Raw genomic sequence first — 21,978 nt, forward strand, 5'->3', positions numbered from 1 at the left:
CCCATCAATCAATCAATCAATCAATCAATCAATCAATCAATCAATCAAATCAAATCATTGTCTATTATTTAATTCTTGTTTTCACAAATACAGAAAATGAACTGAAACAACAAATGAACACATCATAAGATTCACGCATTCAAATTCTCCTTCATGTCTGCATGGAATACCTTAACATACAACATATATAGATATAGACAAAATTAGATGTCCAATTAAAGATTCGCCCCGTGCAGGTCCGGGTGTCAAAAGAATAGGCCTACAGCAGCGCTAAGCTTGTCGTAAAAGGCGACTAAATAGTGCTCAGAAACATAGCCGGGGGCTAGGCGCTCTGCCCACAGAGCAACTGGGATGTGTGCCCCAGGTGGTGGAATGGGGTACCCCTGGCATGTTACATGCTGGGGTTGTCAGGCTATAATACGGAAAACCTGACCGCAAACCATAGTGGTGCACCGTGTTGGGAAAGATGCCACGTTCCTCGCACGTTAAAGAACCATGCTGTAGTATTCGATGGGACTAGGAACCTTTGCGCTCCGCCACAGGAGGCTAAATTGCCCGACCTTACCTATCCCCCCTTTTTCCAGTGGCAATCAAAATTTGTCGACCCTATTATCCTTGTGACCCATCCTTTTTTTTATCATTTCATGTTCATTTTATCATCCATTTCATGTTCATTGTCTGAATATAGCTGAAATACTGCTGCTCGGATGTTAAACCCCAAACAAACAAACAAACAAACCAAATAAAGATTCAAAAAATTTGATAACCGTATCCTTTATGAATAAATCTTTTACGGGTAATTGATAAATCGATCGGATTAAGTGTTTATAGACTGTATTTAATAACACTATAACAATTAAGTTGAAAATGATAGCACTTACCGTATATCCGTTACATCCTTCATTTCGTGCATTATAAAGCTGGAACATCGTTGCTTCTAGGAGATAATTCGACTGTCTTCGTGGATATAAACCACTAAAATCCCCAAAAATCTGTCGTAACAAAGTGTCAGCCAATCATTTGCACGATACAAGTGACGCTGACAATCAGCTGACTGTTCCTATACTTGGTTAAATTTTCGTTTTCGTGCTAACATATATACTCAATGCTGATAGACCCGGTTTGCAGTATATGTGTAATACATGACGGACTGAGGTGTTTCTTAACGTCCTTGGCTATCGTTTGGGGTATCTCACGGACGGTGTAAAGCAGCGTTTACACAATCCCCGGGCATAATCAAACCCGTGAATGTGGGTCATTGTGTTTTCGGGGAAATTAGTTGTCATGTGACCACGTTCATTCGTTAAATTCATTAAAATTAATGCATTATTACGTGATTTAATGTCTATCGATGACCTAGTGATTCATTTTGTAATATGCACGCTATTTACAGCGTTGTATAGCCTACAGCAGCATTTGCCGAATCTTTGACCCAGCATAATCCTTTTTGGGGGATAAAATCAACACTTTCCAGTGCAAGTAAGACAGATATTGATGCATGCCAGCCAATTGACGAGAAATTTCCAACGCCGGAAAAAAATAATGTTATGTTTCCCAGCACTATTCTTAAATTTTGTAGGGTCGGTAGGTAGAAATTCATTTTCATTTGATATTTTTGAAATGACATAAGTCATATAAATACAATGAAAATCAAATATGCAAAGACTAAACATATTAAAGACTTAGTCTACAGCGTCATCCATTCAGGGATTCGGCGCATGAGTAATTTTTGTTTCGTTTTGACGGAGGTGGTAAAAACAAAGAATATCTCAAGTGCAGAATTCCAAAAAGAGATTATCCAGGACCAAGAGCACGCTCATGGAATGTGTGTTTTCAATTTTCTTCTTTTTTTCTGGAAGACAATCGGCAGAATTTTTACGTTATTTTTTTTTCTTCAAAATTTCAAATAAAAACTTATGAGTAGGGGTCTGAAAGAGGGTCATGTGTAGGGTGATTGGAAACATTTTTTAGGCCTAAACGGATGATCTATTTATTACTCCAGTAGTGCTAAAGATTGTCTGGCAAGCTTTTTTCTGACGGAATTCTAAATATGTTTTTAAAATCACCAGAAGATGGTAAAATTTACATTGAATATTTCGGATAACTGATATCCTTCTTCAGCATAAAGGAGTCTTTTTATCAAAATTAAAAATAAAAATTGACTGTGGAAAACAATAAAAAAAAGATTCAAAATATAGTTGTGTGGAGTATTTATGTATAGCATGTGGTGCTGTACCAGCCTTAGACCAAGACCTACAAATGATTTATTTTTTCTCGTTTATTCCATCTGGAGAAGTTGTTTGTAATTTCTTCATCCAAATACTTTCCCGAGACACTCTTTTACCTTTTGACCAGTTTTTGTTATGTTCTATAATCGTTACAAAAATGTTGTGGAGATCCTCCTGGGTGTGTCCGGCGGATCGAAGATGGCGACTTAGAGGGAGGTCTGGTTTGCATTTGTTGTCACTGCGATGACCATTCATACGTCTGTTGAAATGTTGTTCTGTTTCGCCAACGTATTGCACACCACATCGGCAATGGAAAGGTATATGGTATTTTCGGTTTTGCGTCGCAAAAAATGGCAAATTCCTTTCCAGTGCAGTAGCTTTTAAAGGATTTGGTGTGCAGTATCTGGGTACAGGTCTCACATCTTTTATCTCCACATGGTCGACACTGGCCCATTGTATTTTGTTTGGGCTGAGATGAAAATCTCTGCTTTTACTAGGGCATCTCTTATGCTCCTAGGTGTATGGAATGCAAGGACCGGGGCCCCAGGAAAGAGCTTGGAGAGCTTAGGATGTTTTTGAATGTCTTCCCAATTTGAATGCAGTAGCTGCGAGAGTTTTCCAAAGGCTGGATGTTATGTAAGCACAAAAGGAACCCTTTTGTTCTTTTTCTTAAGTTTGTATTCGAGGAGATCTTAACGGCTGATGCTTTTAGCACGTTCAAATCCCCGGTCTATATCTGTTGATTTATAGCCACGTGATAACAAATGACCACGGAGTTCATGTATGTGACTATCTAGAATTAGATGAAATTGTTTGATACAAGATTTAGATAGTACAATACAGTTAGGTTATTTCTGAAAATTTGGTCTCATTTTGTTGAAATAAAGCTGTTTTGAGGCAGTCCGCACAGAAAGTTTTTGTGTTTTGCCATAAAAAAGTGCATATTTTTGAAATCCTTGGTGTGTGAAGGTTCAAGTCATTTATAAGTAATTTAGTGATTATTGTTATGAAATCCAGTTACCATGGTAACATACTGAAAAAATATTACTGAGTTTTAGTACAAATTTAGGGTGCCTTTCCAAAACTAACAGTCAAATACTATTAAAATATCAGGCACTTAGACACTACCACAGGATGAAGCATGCATGGAGTAGGTGGGAAATGGGTAAAACTAATAAGACCCTTTTCGATTCATTCTTTCACAATTTTAGTTACAAAAGTTCGTGCGAAATAAGGTATTTTGAAAATCAGCCATCTGATACTGAGGAGAGAACCTAATACGGCAAAGGACTGAAACGTTCCGGATACCATTCTTCATTTAAATTACACCTGTTTACCATTACATATATTACATCTGTCTATGTATAAATGCTTACCTACATTTAAACAATATATCCACCAAATTTCAACTTTTAATTTTAAGTTTTACAAAACGGGGGTAACTTGGTGTGCGAAACAGTGCGCCTTAATGTAACTGTATAGTGCACGTTAGTTGAAAGTTTGATTTTGAAGTGTTGTGAGTCAGTACCGATGGATTTAACCTTGAAGTCCTTTATATACCGGTATTGTATTTTTGTTTCATAAGAACTTCTAATGTTTTTGTTTAGTACATGACTGTAAGTGGGAATTTTTTTCCATTATGCAGTTTTATTCTCTTTTGCTAGAGAACTGTTTAACTATGACTGATGTAAAAACAAAGACATTATAGACGTAAATTCTTAGCAAATCATTCACTACTAATTTGGTCCTAAGGAAGAGTAATTGACAGGCTTAAAATGGAGCATGTACAAATCCCGAATTTGCCTAAAATTCCCAACGATGTTAGAACTGTCAAATTTGCATCCAATTTTTGTTGACACAGATGTCACAGCGGCACGAGTTCGAGTCCCGCGGAGGGAACGACCAAAAATTGCATGCAAATTTGACAGTTCTAACATCTCTGGGAATTTTTCAGACCTTTCTATACGTTGACATATCTTCCCTGTATCAATTTGATGGAGCAGTGTAGCGAATAGAGTCGTCACATTCTGAGACGTACAATTAATATACAGTTGCGATCACTTCTAATCTCCTGGGTCAGGACACATTTTGCCCTATAGGGTATGTAAGTCTCGTTACGTGACTCCGTGGTTTCGTAAGAATGGGTGCTAGTCTACCATTCAAATTTATGGAGATTCGTCATTAACATAGCGTTGAGTTCAATATCAAAAGCGAAGTATCTTTTGGGTAAAAATACTGATTGAAAATTACAAATATCTAGTTCCAAGGGATAAAAATGTTAATAAAGGGATAAAGGGATAAAGAATAGCATAAAATAAAAGATTTTGCATTGTGAAGCAGCGTTTGGATTTCCCGGAAGTACACAATAAAATGCAGATCGGTCTTCGGATTTCAATACGTTCTACACCGGAAATCCTGGAAGGGAAACTGAAACTAGAAGGAGACTTACAAACCCTATTCCCTGACAGATCCTGACAGAAACTGCCCTGGGTCGTGACAAAGAAAATACGAAAAGCTGTTCTAAACTGTCATACCCCTGAAAAGTTCCTGATATTAAATCTTTCTATTCTGTGTGACGTAATTTAGAACAGGAAGTCCGCGATTAATAAATGAAACTGTGTGACTAATGTAAATTAGCTAACCCGATTAGGAAACAAATCTTGATTTCAAAATTTACATTGGATTTCCAATTATATATAGGGACCTCGCCGTGATCATCATCCCACAATTACTCGATCATTGTTCATGTTCCAATTTTCGTCGAGCACGGTCCAGTCACTCATCGTTCAAAAATTATCATTGTTTACATGTATATTTTTTTTACATTCTGTTATACACCAGTGATATTAATTAAATCAAATTATTTAATTATAAAATTAAAGGTCTATGTTTCTGTTCTAAGTACTAGTGTAAAAGTCCTAACAGATAACTTTCAGATGTTTGGTAATTCTCACGAAGTTCAAGATTGACAAAGTACTTTTTAAGTGAAAGCTACTTCTAATAAAATAAGGGTCACAAATCATCCAAAAAATGTTAAAATTGACAATTTTGCATTGAATGGGTGACTGATATCTAAATATTTCGGTCAAAATTCTTCAAAATGCCACTTTTAGCAGCGAATATGAGTGATAACACTTCCAATTTCCCTACATAGTCTTATATGTAGAAAATGTAGAAACTAGAAATGTTAGTTTCATATTAGTGACTGTGACACCATTATTTTAGTAAAAATTCTGCAAAATGTATGAGTGCAGGCAGTTTTATTTTTCATTAGGGTGTAAAACCATTGACTTAAATTCTTATTTTTTTCAATACAACTATCATGTGGGTGACTGTGACTCATATATTTCTGTCAAAATTCTACAAAAATGTCTTATTCCAGCATATGTATGAGTGCCCACACTTTAAATTTCTATTAGGGTCTATAATTATGACTAAAATGCTAATTTTTTCAATATAACGATCATATAGTGGCTCTGACACATTAGTTTGAGTCAAAATTCTTTAAAAATGTCAAATTCTTGCAAAATATATGGGTGCAAGCAATTTTTATTTCCATGAGTGTCTATATTTACTGACTAAAATGCTAAATTTTAGTACATTAAATACATGTACATCATCATCACATATAACAAAATTTCCTAACAAAATGGGGTATCTATACTTATTTATCATGTTGTTAAAATGCATGTATATTCGCATGAATTTCAAGTACAGTTATGTCTATGTAAAATATTGCATTTATCAAAGAAAGTCACTCCGTTACAATATTTTCATTGATATATTCACTGGTTCAGTGGTCATCACTTTGAAGATGTTGTAAGAATAAAGTAAAAGTGTGACCAGACCATTTCTGTGTGCTCAGACACTATTTAAGTATGAAACTAAGTAATGCGCAAGTGCTGGTACATGAACATGTATGTGCAGTATGAAGTTGTAATTTATGTGTCAACATCTCTTAATAAAAACTATACAAACATGAACCCTAATTTCTTAGCACTTCATATATTTGCAAAACCTAATTATACCCTCTGAAATTTGAAAATGGTTGTATTTATTATTCCAGAAAATAACACTTTGTCATGACAAATATTGAGTATGCCTTTTAGCATTTTTCTAGATATTCAAAACAACTGCATTTGAAAAGTTCCCCATAAAGACATAATGAATAGACATACTTGTACCAAGACAAGGCACTTAAGAAAAATAGGATAAGCTGTAGGATTGATTTATACTCTAAGTGCATGTGTGATAAAGACATCATATTTCCTGTATTCGCCATATCTCAATATCCTTGACTCTTTCCAACTTAATTGGAATCTTAAATTCCTCAAATCTTTGAGGAAATTGAAGTGTTAAGAAAGAATTTATACAGAGTTGTTTTTATCTGCAAAATATTCAAGCTGCATAAAAGTTTTAACGGCAATAATTTGTAGCCTCGTTTTAAATTCCTAAGGAAAGGTTGTAATTTATTGTAAAAATGGTTGAGTAAACAGTTTCAACAAGTTGAATCCAGGACATTTTCTAGACATCAATGGCAAGGACAAATTTGAGTAAATTCTGCGTTTTAAAAAATAGCAATATTGACGTTTTGTCAAATTAATCTACATTTGTATTACATTTTTTCCCCTTGTAAATGAAGAATGGTAGAATTGGGCACAAACAAGGAGAGATTTTGTTAATTTCACCCTTAAGATAAGGCCCTTCTCCAACCGCCTCCAGTCCACAGGATTCATTTCTTCTTCATGCATATCCAACCCCAAAGTTCAAAGTGTGATCTATTCATATTAGCATTCAGTATATTGTCGTTAATGAGGGCATTTTGCTCAATTAGTATATAAATTACACACTTATTTGAAAGTATATCTAATCTTCATAGTAAGTGATTCCTAGTGAATCCATATGAAGTGTAAAATGTGGAGAAGTTCTAAGAAATAAAAGTACACGGCCAGGAATACAAGAAGCGATTGTACAAAAGAAAATTCAAAAATACACAAATAACAGTATAAATATGAATTGCATTAAAACAACTGGTTGCCGTCCGTGCGAGACTTGTAAGAGTAGTCAAGGACGATAAAAACCTCCTTAGTAGTAACGAATGGTTATTCTTAAAAATGACAGGCTGATCGGTTTAATTAGCTTAAAATTTTGGGTTGCATGTATATGAGGTCTTCCTTGACTCAGTGCATCAGCACTTTGATTCTTATTGACACAACTGTATTGTGTTGTTCTAAATAGTATTTTATTAGCCGTTATTGAGTGTATAAATGTATGATTGCCAGGAAACTGGAACGGTGGTTTATCGAATTTTTATGAAAACAAACGATACTTAACACTGAAGATCATGTATAATTACCAATAGAAGAACGTGTTGTCGTGTAATCAATGTCTATGTTAATCGATACTTTTAGTTGTTTTGAAATCATAACAATTCTAAATCCAGAGGTCATAGTAAATCGAAATTCAAACATTCTTATCTGTTTTGAAGTGCGTAATACCCCCTCTAGACCGTAAGTATAAAATCAAACTAATGACATGGTATAGACAACCATGTAGTCATGTAGTAACCAAGTAAGCGTGATTGCGTTAATGCCACATTAAAGGGCGGATACAGGATTTCAGGTTGGGGCGTAAATAGAATGAGAGGCCTAGACAATTTCGGAAGAATGTTTTTAAAAATCAATATTGCATGCATTTTTTCCACCAATATATATATATTTTTTTTTTAAAAAGGGGGGTGGCGTACAGTAGATCCGCCCCCTTAAACATGCGCCTGACATACCTCGTCCATAACCCATGATATACATACAATCGTGTAATATCGGAAGTTTTGCTAATTCCGCATACCTCTCCTGGACATAAAATTCCAATTTTAACAAAATATAGGAATTAAAACCAACTGTTAATGTTAATTGACTTTGATGGAACGTCATTAGAGCGACATTTATGCTTCTCATATATAACATTTTTTTCTATGCCCTTGTTATAAAGCATTATTTTGTAAAATGATAAATATAATAAAACTTTAAATAGGTTTCTGTATATTCATGCAATTAGAATCTGTATACTTAAAAGGTGAATGTGGCAGTTACATGAAGAAAGCCTTGGAGTAAATATAGTTTTATCTTTTTTTTAATAGATTTTACCTCGTTAAGTTCAACTTTGAAAATGGTAGGTTGAATATATTTATGAAGAACCACTTCGTTTCTAGGTAATAAGAACAGACTTTTGAAACAGAACGGAACTCAGGCGAAATTATTGGAAATAACCTTTTATCTTAATGGTAAAAACGCACAAATGAGAAGTAGATGTCAGTATTGATAAGACTTTCTGGAAACTTGTAGATAGTGTTGCCAATTTTAATATACTTATTTTTCAGTATAACTGGTGCTATAACGCACTTTGGCATTAGACACTGTTTTTATAGTAATCTTTATCGATTATCAATGTTGACAAGTTTAAAAATCTAAAACACATTATGGAATGGAAAAAAAATAAAGAGAGAACTTGAATTGCCCACCTGGCTTAATAAGCTACATACTATTTTTTGTTTTTGTAAAAGCGGCTATGTGTATCCCAACGCTCATACCTAAAGAGCATCATATAAACTTTCATTGAATTCTGTCCAGTAGTTCCTTTTTCGCTGGGTGAATATTTTGATAGTAAAAAAATAACAAAAAAAGTAGTGACATCTTCAATCTTGTAGAAATATAACCCTGTTTCAGAAGCCAACTTGTAAGAAGTCAAGCGCGATACAAAGTCTGCGTATTTATTGCAAGCTAGAGTTGTGATATGAAAACACAGATGAAATGAAAGTTGACAATAAGGAATGAAAAGTCCTCGCGTTTCTCGTATAGTTTGGTCAGTAGTTTTCCTTTACTATTGATCTCTATGTGTTGGTCAAGATATGAGGCCGACTTCACAGTGTCTGTAGTAACCCCTATCTCAAGTTCTCTGGGGCAGATGCGATGAATAAAATCTCCGAAACTAGGATATATCATCTGTATGGCGGAAAATGAGACGAAAGGATCTAGCCAAACGATGTTCCTTCTCTTGGATCAGGTCAGCTATAATGTCAGCGTCATAGGAGTGAAGGAATAAGTCAGCAAGTAGAAGAGGACAATTTGTTCCCTTTGAAATGCGACCGTTTGTTAAAAACGCGTCCACCACACTGGACAAACATGTTGTCGATAAAAAAAATCTAGCATTTTGAAAACATTTTCTCCGGTATATTTGGAAGTCGATTTGGAATTATTTTTTAGGAGATATATGCGAAAAACTGCTGTCTGACCCCTATGTTCTATTTTATTAACAGCGGCCGTGTTTGTCCACAGATCAAAAATCCCCTCATCATTCTAGGCAGAAAAGCATAAGGAACATACATACCAAGTTTAGTTGTAATTGGTCAACTAGTGTAAGAGGAGACAAGTTCTAAAAAAAATTGTTAACAACGGCTACGGACACTAAGTGGTGCCAATAGTTCACAAGTCTTTTTGGCAAGGTGATCTAAAAAGCACTTGGAATAGTCAGGCACTTATTTAAAAAAAAACACTCGACAGTGATGTACAGAATAGTATGTAAAAACAGAACTATTCATGAATAACTTCTAGCTCACATAGAATAACCATGCCATTAAAAAAAATGTTATACATGTAATTAAAATACTGAGCGACTTAGAGCTTATAAAACACATCAGGTCTACCATAAGCTAAAGATCGAAGAACTTAAGTTGTTCTCGGCTTGTGTAGTCACTTTATTGGCCATATATAGCTAGATAAATCAATTTAAAACAACGCTTCAAACTTTTATTTACCAATTCGGTATCCTTGAAGTTCTAAACGATGGTCATTTCACGCCTGTTGTTATTATAATTGTTGCCACCCAGACACACTGGAAGGAAATCAATACGTGACTTGTCAGACCATTAAATTTTAGTTACGACGTACTTGGCTTACAATGTCGATAATTTCTTGAAAATGTGAACATAACAAAGTCTTAATTGTAAACATTTAATTACTGTAATTAAAATGAAAGTAATTTATGATGGCGACATATAACACACTCATCCTCGGTATTTAAAACATGTGATATTTTATTACATACCATATTTCTACCACTTTTTTGCTTTTTTCTTAACTTTAAATTCCGTTCAGGAAAGTAATTTGAAGATTAAAATATGGTTTATTCATTTTAGTGCAATGGAGAATCTCGAACAAGATGGCATTCGTATGTGCAAGGTGTTTTCTGTTGTGGATATCTGTTGGTCTGCCGTGGTTTATCTTTGAATCCTCAAACTGTCCTGTTTGATCATTAACAGCTGAATTTCAGTTGTTCTGAAAAAAAAGGGTTTTAACTCGGTAGCATAAACGCAATATATCATTTCTAAAATTATAAATATGATTCTTGCATACAATTTGTGATGTCTACACTACTGAATGGCTGTATTCAATATTTTCATGATACGTACATACAGGCATGTAGAAAAAAGTTGATGTCGCCTTTATATGCTTACTTGCTTAGATTAACGTAATATGCAAATGTATTATATGTACATGCATGTAAAAGTTCTTTTGACAACTGGCACTTTACTTGATATTTGCCTACACAGCCCTCCTAAGCATTATACTGAAACTTCATTAAGATAAAGACCGATATTTGCAATCTTCAATCATTTTATATGCGGATGGGTTCCGATTTCTCTTCAATAGTATTCCTTGTAAATTAAAGACTGCTATCTTGTATGAATTCATTTAATGAGGTGAAAATTTCCTTGCCTCTATTAGTTATAAAGCTTTTCTTACAAATGTGATTGATTTAGGAGTATCGTGTCTTAACCAAATTACAAATACACTATTGTCGTAACAAAATAAACGCTTTGCAATAATTGCAAGATAAACAAAGAACATTATCATTGCATCAGTTTTATATGAATTAAAAAGATATTCAGTTGTTACTCAAGATTTCCCCATGTTGTTGGTAATAAGGAACTGCATAACAACCAACAATTTGATTAAATAAACTCAGCAACATCATCTGATAGGCCAACGGGATGTAAAACCTAATCGAATTATTGGGTACAAATCCTGATTTCTATTTCACTAAGGAATTTGAAAGAACGATTGTAAACAGGTCTTTTCCTATAATAAGTACTAGATAACAGCTGAACATGGGATGTAGTAATACAAAACCCAAAAGTGTTTCTCCTGTAAGAACAGAGTGCTTAAAAAATGGAACAAAGCCGCCGAATATGAACCAAGACAAGAAACAGCTGGAACTTGATGAAAGACAGATATTCAAACTAAAGCAATCATGGAAAGGAATACGCCGCAACATGGACGAAACGGGATTAGAAATGTTCATCAGGTAAGTCACATTGGCTAGTTTTGTTGTAGAATATGCTTTAGTTTTGTTTTTGTACATGTGTGACATTTGAAATGAAAATGATACTTATATTCCTCCCCAATGATATGATCAACTAAAGAAATTATTGAATAGAAAGATTTAGTTTATCTGACCAAATAGTTTTTGAGTAATGCTTATACATGCATAATTAAATGTCGGGAATTAATTTATTACTCTTGTTAAATTCTATAACAGGTTCTTATCACTCATCAATGAAAGTATATGTATTTTCCATAGTAACTGGGCAAACTATCCTATAATGAATAGAAATTTTGAACCTCTCTATCAAAATGCATTTAAAAACTGTCTAATAACCATGCACATATTGATATTCTATAATCCTACATATGATATTGTCATAGTGCTTAACTTACATGGAATTGTAAATGACTTTGGAATGATATGCGGGTGATCTTTTTTTCTCGTCAAAGACGCAATTTAACCTTTGTTTGAATTAATAAGAGTTTTTACAGTAACACTCACCTTTAGTGCATTATTGACAAGGAAACAATGAGTGTCTTAAAGCACTTTATAAGTAGGCTTGTTTCTATATTGTATTTCTGTTTTGAAGGCTGTTAAAGCTGGGTAGTCATCTAAAGGACCGTTTTTCTTACTGTCTGTTATAACTGGGTGGTCCTGTAAAGGACCATTTTCCTTACTGTCTGTTATAACTGGGTGGTCCTGTAAAGGACTGTTTTCTTCATTGTCTGTTATAACTGGGTGATTCTCTAAAGGACCATATATTGAAACTTGTAAACCAAGGGTGATTTCTTCATATTAATCAACATACCTTCTTCTTGTCGTTCGCCTCCAAACTTGGATTTCTGCTTCCTCTACAAACATAGGGGTCTTCTGTAAGTCGTCGACTTTTCTAGGCAGCTTTTCCTGATCTGTTGTTGGAATGGCCATAATTGTTTATTTGTTGTATTAATTGCTGACGATTCTTGTATGTCTGTAGAATGTGGGTTCTATCATGTTCTGCCTCAATATAGGGACATATTGGAGATGGTAAAACATTTATCACTATTTGGATGTTGATTTAGTCTGTTGATCCCTGTTTGTTTGTTTGTTTGTTGGGGTTTAACGTCCGTGCAGCAATATTTCAGCCATATTCAGACGGTGAACATGAGATTGATGATAAAATGAATATGAAATGATGGTGAAATGAAAAAGAGATGGGACACAAGGACAATGGGGTCGACAAATTTTGATTGCCACTGGAAATAGGGAGAGGTGGGTAGGGTCGGGCAATTTAGCCTCCTGCGGTGGAGCCCTATGGTTCCTACTCCGGGAGAATACCACAGTAGGGTTCTTTAACTTGCGCGGAACGTGGCATCTTTCCCAACATGATGCACCACTATGGTTTGCGGTCAGGTTTTCCGTATTATAGCCTGACAACCCCAGCATGTAACACGCCAGAGGTACCCCATTCCACCACCTGGGGCACACATCCCAGTTGCTCTGTGGGCAAAGCTCCCTAGCCCCCAGCTAGGGTTCTGAGCACTATTTAGTCGCCTTTTACGACAAGCTTAGCGCTGCTGCAGGCCTATTCTTTTAACACCCGGACCTGCACGGGGCCTGTTGAGCCGCCCTGTAACTGTCCAGTTACGATACAAATATTTCTTGATGATGCTGATGGATGCATACTGGATTTTCTTTCTTTTGTTGTCTAGCAAATTGTTTTGTTAATCGGTTAGCATGCTCATTACCATAAAGTCCACAATAAGAAGACATGGATCGTTAGAGTTGCACTACTGTACGGCTTTTTATTTTGAATAATGCCTGTTCCAGTAATAATATATGTTTGTAGCCGGCAGTTTCTCAAAGCCTGTAATACAGTGATAGCATCTGTCAGGTAAATAACTAAACAACCGGGGTTGTCTTATTGACATTAATTGTGATGGTGCTTGAAGCATGGTTGATAGCTTCTTCTTCAGCTATGTAGTTTGAACAATGTATTCCTGTAGGTACTCTTCAGGCTGTCGCTCTCCCTTTGGATATTTGATGTATACCAGGCCCTTGGTTTTTGTTGCATTTGTGGCTGATCAATCAATGAAAACTCTTATTCAAGATTAAGGTGGGTACTGTTCTGCTAGCAGGTTCAAAGTCTTCCAACGACGTCAGACTGTTCATATTTGGAAGTGATGTTTGGTACTGAATTCTGGATGCTGACATTTCTCAGTTTTTCTTCACTAGTGTAGTCATTAAAGAAAAGCTATAGTTTTGAATTGCTTTGGTAAAATTTCTTGGTTTCTCTCCGTTAAACTTTTGTCTCTAATGCGAAATTTGATCTTTCAAGCCTGTCTGATAAAAGTGTTTTAGTTTGCATTAGAATTTTGTTGCTTTTATCATTGATTTGCACTCCATTCTCATACTTCGCGGTGGTATATTTGTTATATCATGCATACTCAGTATTGGCGTTGACCTCATGGCATCGATGATGATTTGTAATGCATGGTTCTGAACTTTGTTTAATGTCTGATATCTGATGGTGTGTTTTTGCTGCTGTCATCCACGAGCTAAACACGTGATCGAAGTGTTGACAGACATTACTTTGGTAAACTTATTTCATTTTTTGATAATTTGCTCCACATTTTGCTCTTATCAGTTTCATTGTAGGTTATAGCTAGACACACTAAGAGATCGATAGTTAAGGAAAACTTTTGACCTAACTATACGACAAACGCGATGACTTTTTATTACGTATTGTCAAATTTCCTTTTATCTGGCAACATCCATTCGGCACCTGTGTATGAAGTTTTCGTATCACAATTCAAACGTTATGACAGAGCTTGCAGTAAATACGCTGAATTTTTGTATCGCGCTAGACTTCTTACAAATAGGCTTCTGGAGCAGGGTTACATTTATACAAGATTGAAGTATTCACTGCTGAATTCTTATGTTCGTCATCATGAACTCGTAATGGATCGTTACGGTGTATCCATCTACACCATGAGAACCGATTTGTTCAACGTGTTATAGTTTTCCTTCCTCTTTCGTCTATCCCGAACTAGACTTTTTATGAGCAATTCGGCGGGTGTTTCTAGAAGAGCAGAGGACGCTTAACCTACCTGGGCACCTGGTCCATGCTTCTAGTTGTAGTGGAGTTGGAGTTGCTCATTTACTTTTGTTGCTTTATATGCATTATTTTGGTTATTTTATGTTCTTTGATGTGTGTGTTTGTTTTCCCTGTCTGGTCTTTGTCCCTAAATTGCATTCTTTTGATTTCTGCTAGAATCTTGGTTCCCTTGATTACTCATTCCTCGTAATGCTTAATTTCATTCACTTTCTTGCTTCAGGTGATGATATATACCGCTTCCATGTTATTTTTTTATGAAACCTTTCACCCAGTCATGTCTTTTGATCTCCAATTTCAGGTGGTGTATTGTCCATGTGAAGCCATGGTTAGTTTTCAGGGGAGAGTGTCTGATTACACATCATTGTTCAGCCCATGTTATTACATTGTTTAAAGACTAATATACACTAAAACGGAACGAAAAATTCTGATACATCTAGGTCTAACAAATATGTCTGATTTTCTTTCACGAAATTGTGATTTACGACCCAACCTCTGCATTAAAGAAACCTTTTCAACGCATTTTTTTATATCAAATATCAACGTAGAAATCAGAATTAACAATAAAATTGAAACACTTGATATAAAAAATTGAAATCGTGTTTTGCTCTGTAACAATATTAAGCTCCTACTTCTTTTGGCGTTACAGTTATAATTTCAGAACATGCACATCCTTGTTATTGCAATTGATTTATGTCTAAATTGTTGAAACGCGAAAAAATATAATCTGTAAATTTGTGGTGTAATATTTTTCCACAAAAACCATAATTCCTTTTGAAAGGTAATTAATTTTATGTATCGCTTACATCATTTTAATAGCCCTTTGTGATAAAATTACATGGTCAAATACTTTCATTTTTACGTACATTCACATTGCCCAAATGGAATAGACGATAATTCGTGTAATCTCGCCCACATATATTAGAATACTTATGATGGTCTTAAATGGTCCAGATTCATCTTTAAATTAAAACATTTTCAGTGGAAAATTTGAGGGTAGTATATATTTTATTGGCAATGTTGTTTATACAAAAGTGTAAACCATACCCCTTTTTTCAAAAGCCTTGGTATCTGCATTTTTAATGAATATCTGTATTTAACTGCTCAAAACCTTAACTGTTTGTTTACTCCTGAGTTAGCGCTGCACTAATATTTTGACAAAAAGAAATGTGCTTTGTGTTTTTGAGATGTGGAAAGTTATAGTATGGAAAAGAAATGAGTTCCTTCTATACGATGTAGCATTACAAAAGAATGTATTCAAGTTTTATTGAACAAGTACAAAAAGAAATAAAAAATGCATCAAGACAACAAAAACTATTAATTTAATAGAATCAAAAACAACAACAAAAACAAAACTACACAAGCAAACAAAACCAAACCCATAAATAAACACAATAGAGAAGAATAAAATGCAAGAATGATTTACTAATAACTAGCTGCTAAATTTAATTTACAAAAATAAGTAAGTTAATTAATTAATACAAAAATGAATTTCTAGTGGAGTCCGAGTTGCTCATTTGCTTTTGTTACTTTGTATGTATGATTTTAATTACTTTATGTTCTTTGTTGTGTATGTCTGGTCATTGTCCCTGAATTGCATTCTTTTGATTACCGCTATAACCTTGGTTCCCTTGATTACTCTTATACATGTTCCATGACAAAAACGTACCAATTAGCAACGGATATGATATTAAACGTTTTTTATTGTTTTCATTAACGTTCGCAAAAATTAAGAATCACTACAACTGCTCGGTACCGAATGACATACTGAGAGGGAGTAGCATACTTCGAAAGGATACATGTACATGACAATTAAGAATAATATATTTAATTTTGTAAACAAGTCCAAGACATGCCATTATACATATCATACACCATTACGTTTCAGTGTATCGTATGATCGAATAAACGTGTAGCATAAATTTTTTTTAAAAGTTTTATTAAATTGGGTTTAAGAGGTTCCGGCTACAGTTCTAACTCCACTGTTGCACAAAATTAATAAGTTAATTTTACAAATAAAAGTTGAGTTTTAACCCCGCACTTACCTGGGTCAGGCACTTAGATTTCAACTGGAACCGGAGGTTACTGTTAAATATTACTATGCTTTAAAATATTCAGTTGATATTGAATTGAACATTATGAAAAGAAGACTTGGGTGATAAAAATATTGATTTCTTTTAATTATACATGTACTTTCAAAAAAATTGACTGAAGACCGAGAGTTCCAAGTAGCAAATATATATATTAAGATATGCTTAACAGTGAACATGATTTTTGAATAGCTCGTTCTTGTATATGAATAAGTGTCGTTCAAAAACTTATTGTTCAATTGTTCCATGCTCATGTGTTAATATTTAAGCTATAGTATAAAATTATTAGGTAGAAAAAATTGCGTCTTTTCCTCTTCTGTTGTTTGATCGTAAAAAAATCTTCATGACCTAAAATATCGTCAAATTAATGAAAAACATAAAATATCCGTACATCAGTAATTGTAAAGTACAGTGATATCTATAGCAGAATTAAATGTAAAGAGACAAAAATATTAAATAATAACTGGCTTTGGACTAGTTCATGACTGGAAAAGTAGCGATCATCTGAAAGCAGAACAAATTATTTAAGACTTTCACCTGTCGGAATTGATAATGTCCCATGTGAAATTAATAGAAACATTCTCGTATATAAAATGAGAATGCAGTTTAAACAAGCAGACGGTCTCAGTGATAACCGAGATCGGCATCTAACTCTGAGAGTAGGTAATGAAAACAACACCAATGCACATGTAGTTTTGATTTTCTTCATCTGAATACACGCAAGTGTAGAAATAATTGTATAAATTAATTGGTAGAAAATATTGATTTTCCTTGAACAAATACCTGTGCTATACAATTATACAGATTAAACATAAAAATGTTATTGTTTTTCAATTAACATTGTACTCAACATCTCAGTGGCTATGGTTTCTTACATTCTCAAAAACAATATGTTTACCGGTCGCCTACAACAAAGACTGTCTTTCTTTTAATTAAATGTAATTAAATATTTACATAGACGAGTGATGTACAATCATTAATCAAAGTAAAGAAATATCTGATTCAAGTGTTAATTGTCATTTGTGTGAACGCTTAGTTCAGTTGACGTTGATTTCAAATTACGCATTTAAGAAAGAGGGGATATGGTAACATTTTAAAAGGGTTATTTGAAGTCGTTTCATTGAATAAAAGTCCAGTATTTTCCTCCAATAGGTTTGGGTAATATTATATTCCAGGCCCAGCTAATATAAAAACCATTGAACTTCCTAAAATAGATTTAGATCTTTTTCAAGAAAAAAGGTCGTGCTTCGAAAGGAATAAGAATGTGACAATCTTATATACAGTACATACGTGAAGGAACTGTTAGTTTGAATTACATGCACGTGATCATTGAAATTAAGTAATGATGTGAATTAAACATGTCTCCATTTTTTGGACTGTTTAATTTATTATATTGCCATAGACAAAGCTAAAAAAACATCGATTAGCGAATCATTCAGCAAACATTATGTCCACTTAGCGAGTATAATATCAATAAAGGTATGTTTAACTAACCATAAACCTTTAATAAGCATTTATACATCTTAATAGATTACAGTTACTATGCAAAGAACAATATTTTACTTCTAATAAACGAGAAAAATATTTTTTATCTAATATCTTCCCTCTATACTTTTAAGAACGTCAGTAAATATTGTGAAATATTATGAATAGAGAACAGATATCAGCAGAAACTTATTAATTCTGCTAGTCAATTCTGCATTCGTTTAACTCATCGAATATTCACAATGCTTACATGACACGAACAATTCATTATTGTACACTACTTTAACATTCACAATACAAATTTCTTATTTCTGTATTGAAATATTCATAAATTGAGTATTTATATGCAATCTTTTGTTGTTTTAATGTTTAAGAGCACCAGTTAAACATGACATCGGTCTATTCAAAGACTTATTTGTTATAAAACATATGTAATACTGTAAAAGTACTTTAATTCGTGGTTTGGCCTACCCACGGAAACCACTAAAATTATTACCCCACGAAAAATAGTACTTCACAATAATAATTGTCCTTGGTTAAATGATTTTAAAAGACGTTAACCCTTATTAAGTCACGAAGAATAGAAAATATTTTCGATAAAAATTTTGGGTCAGTATTAGATTGCACCCAAAGAAGCATTTCATTTTATAAACGAATGCATATTGATATTTTGAAATAAGATTATGAAATTTTAACCATACCTTGACAACGTCACTTCTTTGGGTGTTCCTTAACTCTACAACATTCCTTTTTTTGTATGTGTTTTGTCTTGACAGTGTTCCATATTTCTGTGTACCTTAAATATCTTTTCAACGTCCCATCTCAGCATGCATATTATCTTGACAACATTCCATATTTTTATGTTACCGCGTTCCATATTTTTGAGTACATTATTTGACAGCGTTCCATATTGATGAGTACATTATTTGACAGCGTTTCATATTTCCATGTACATTATCTCGACAACATCCCATCTTTGCATGTACCTTATCTTTACAACATTCAAACTGTACTTTATCTTGACAGAATTCTATAAATGTATGTACACCATATTGACAGAATTCCATATTTTTATAACTTTATCTTGACAACGTCTCATCAAAGTTTGTACATTTTCTCGACAACATTCTATTTTTGTATGTACATTATATTGGCAGCGTTCCATATTTCTGTTAATCTTATCAAGACAACATCCCATCTATGTATGTACATTATCTCGACAACATTTCATCTTTGTATGTACTTCATCTTGACAGCGTTCCATATTTATGTGAACCATATCTCAACAACATTCCAAATTAAATGTACCTTATCACGATAACGTCCCTTCTCCGTATGTACATTATCTTGACAGCGTTCACTCGTTGAATGTACCTTTTCATCTTGACAACGTCCCATCATTGAATATACATTTTATGGACAGCATCATACCTTTATTATTTATTTGGACAACGTCCCTTCTTTGGAAGTTACTTATCTTGATGATGATCCATTTTTGTTTATGCCTAACTAGACGATATTCCCTCTTTGTATTTCCGTATTTCTGAGTTCGTCTCAAATTAACACTAATGAATTCACATGCCTGTATGGTACCTAGCATTGTTTCAGGAGAATACTTCATAAAGATGTCATTTTACTAGCGTCCGATCCAGTTTGTTTATTACAAATGAAATATGTTTAACTACAAAAAGGCAAACAAGAGAAAAATGTCTGTAAGATCTTGATTTTTAAGATGATCCTTGGGACTGAAAAAAAGCAAATGTTTTTTAATTGCTCGAGCAATTCTCATAGAAATAGTTGCTGAGATTGTTTTCATCTGTTTGGATATTGAGTTGTCCTTCTTTAATTGAAAATAGAATGTTGTTGTCAACTTAATGAATATAATTCATGAATACAAGTAAAGAGAATAATTTCCCAATTTTCTTTTTGCCCGTTATGCAAATATTAATTGATTTTCTTCAGAAGTAATCTGCAAATAATGCTTTAGATTTTATTAGTCCTGTTAACCTCAAACGCCAATTTTTATTTGGGAACTGATATATCGGTTAGTGATCAGAAAGATTGGCCAAATAATGCATGGCAAATAATAAATATGCAGAGGAAACTTATTGTATATGGTGAAGTAAAGAAATCCCCCTTTATCATTCTTATTTATTTTTTTAGCTCAACATGCCCTTTGCTAATTTTTATTTTCGTTAAATTGTCCTTACATTTTGGTGCTTAAACATCTTTTTATTTACGCTCTGATATCCTGCCGCTGAGCTCAAATAATATCTGTCATTTCTAGATTTATTTTTCAGTTTCAGGAAACTGATATTATATATTTTTTTCGGTTGAAGTTTATGCCATTTTTTCCAAAAAAATTCCCCGTTTGTCTACTGTGGAATACAGCCGAAATTCGAACAATGGACCCAACACGACATATCAATGTATGCAAATAAAAAATAGGGGTCTGCAAAGGTCAGATGACATACTTACTAGGACCAAATATGCTTCTTTCATTCAATAGTGAAGAAAATGTAATTCACCTTATCTGATAGCAATGTATTATTTCTGAAAAATTCGTACCAGTTTACACTTTTACTTACAGAACTTACTTGTTTATATGATAATACATACAATATATGAAGTGTAAGTTAATATGAGGAAGGTGAAACATCAAACGCTCCCGAAGAAGCGTGAATTCAAATACCTAAGTCCTTTCATAATTTTGTTAGCCCTGTTATTATTAACTTCCGTGTTGGTTGCAGCAATTGTGATAATTGTGAATTATGTCTGCAGAACTTATTTATAAATAAGAACGTTCAGTGCTACTGAATGTTGTGCTTTGAAGATCACCATTTATGCTCATACAATATAATTACTGACTAAATGTGTTGGATACCAATGTGTTTCATTATAGAAAGTCACAGTTCGTTTTTACACATATCATTTCATTTTTTAGGAGGTGTCCCTTTTAAAATGTACGTATATGATATTTTATTTATATGGGGAAACTGTTCATTATGTTTTGTTTGTCGTAATTTCTGTCAGCGTTTTATTCTCCTCATTCGACAGAATACTTGTCAACATTTTTGTATTCGACACTACTTCTTCAATTTCAAATATGATCATAGCCCCTTTCTATAGAAATTTGAAAATATGAAAAAAGTTTATTACCAACTTTTTTTCAAACAAGTTCACCAGCAAGAGCTCACGATAGAGGTTGTAGACGTTTCAAATGGAATACATCTACATCTGCTTCAATATCTTACCCAGTGCATTAAAATTTTCAATAAGGGGAATAAGTGTAACACAATTTACCTCCCCCCCCCCCAAAAAAAGGAACGAAGCTTCCATTTTAATTGACAGTGTTTAAAGTATTTAAAAGAGAGAACGATATTTTTCATTTTTGTTTTTTTTCTCTTTTTTTTCTTATAAATTTAAGATTTTTTAATGGTACATTGATCTCAATGATTCTACTTTGTAGGTTACATTAACGCATGTTTATGCACAACTACTGCATGATTAATTGTATGTTTACCTATATTTTGTAAATTGTATTATGCGCATATATTTCTTTACCAATTTTTGTAATTGTGTTTGAACCAATAAATATTTAGAATGCAGCATTATTTTAAAAAGTGTACATTCCTAGTAATATTCACACAGCTTTCGAAGGGTAATTTCCCTATTTCTACAACTGTAAGTGATGAGT

At 33.7% G+C, this 21,978-nt stretch overlaps 1 protein-coding gene across 1 annotated transcript in view; it reads left to right on the forward strand.

Moving 5' to 3' along the window:
* The first annotated feature begins 11,320 nt into the window (after nt 1-11,320).
* The window catches only part of LOC148624061 (neuroglobin-like), a 65,233-nt gene continuing 54,575 nt past the window's right edge, over nt 11,321-21,978 (forward strand). The window contains exon 1 of the mRNA XM_088566560.1: nt 11,321-11,591. Within this exon, the coding sequence (XP_088422686.1) occupies nt 11,395-11,591 (197 nt within the window). The 5' untranslated portion in view covers nt 11,321-11,394. The remainder of the gene's footprint in view (nt 11,592-21,978) is intronic.

The sequence above is a fragment of the Perna viridis genome, chromosome 2, assembly GCF_037379345.1.
Source record: "Perna viridis isolate PV_CMFRI_1.1 ecotype Kerala chromosome 2, ASM3737934v1, whole genome shotgun sequence".
NCBI classification, from domain to species: Eukaryota; Metazoa; Mollusca; class Bivalvia; order Mytilida; family Mytilidae; genus Perna; species Perna viridis.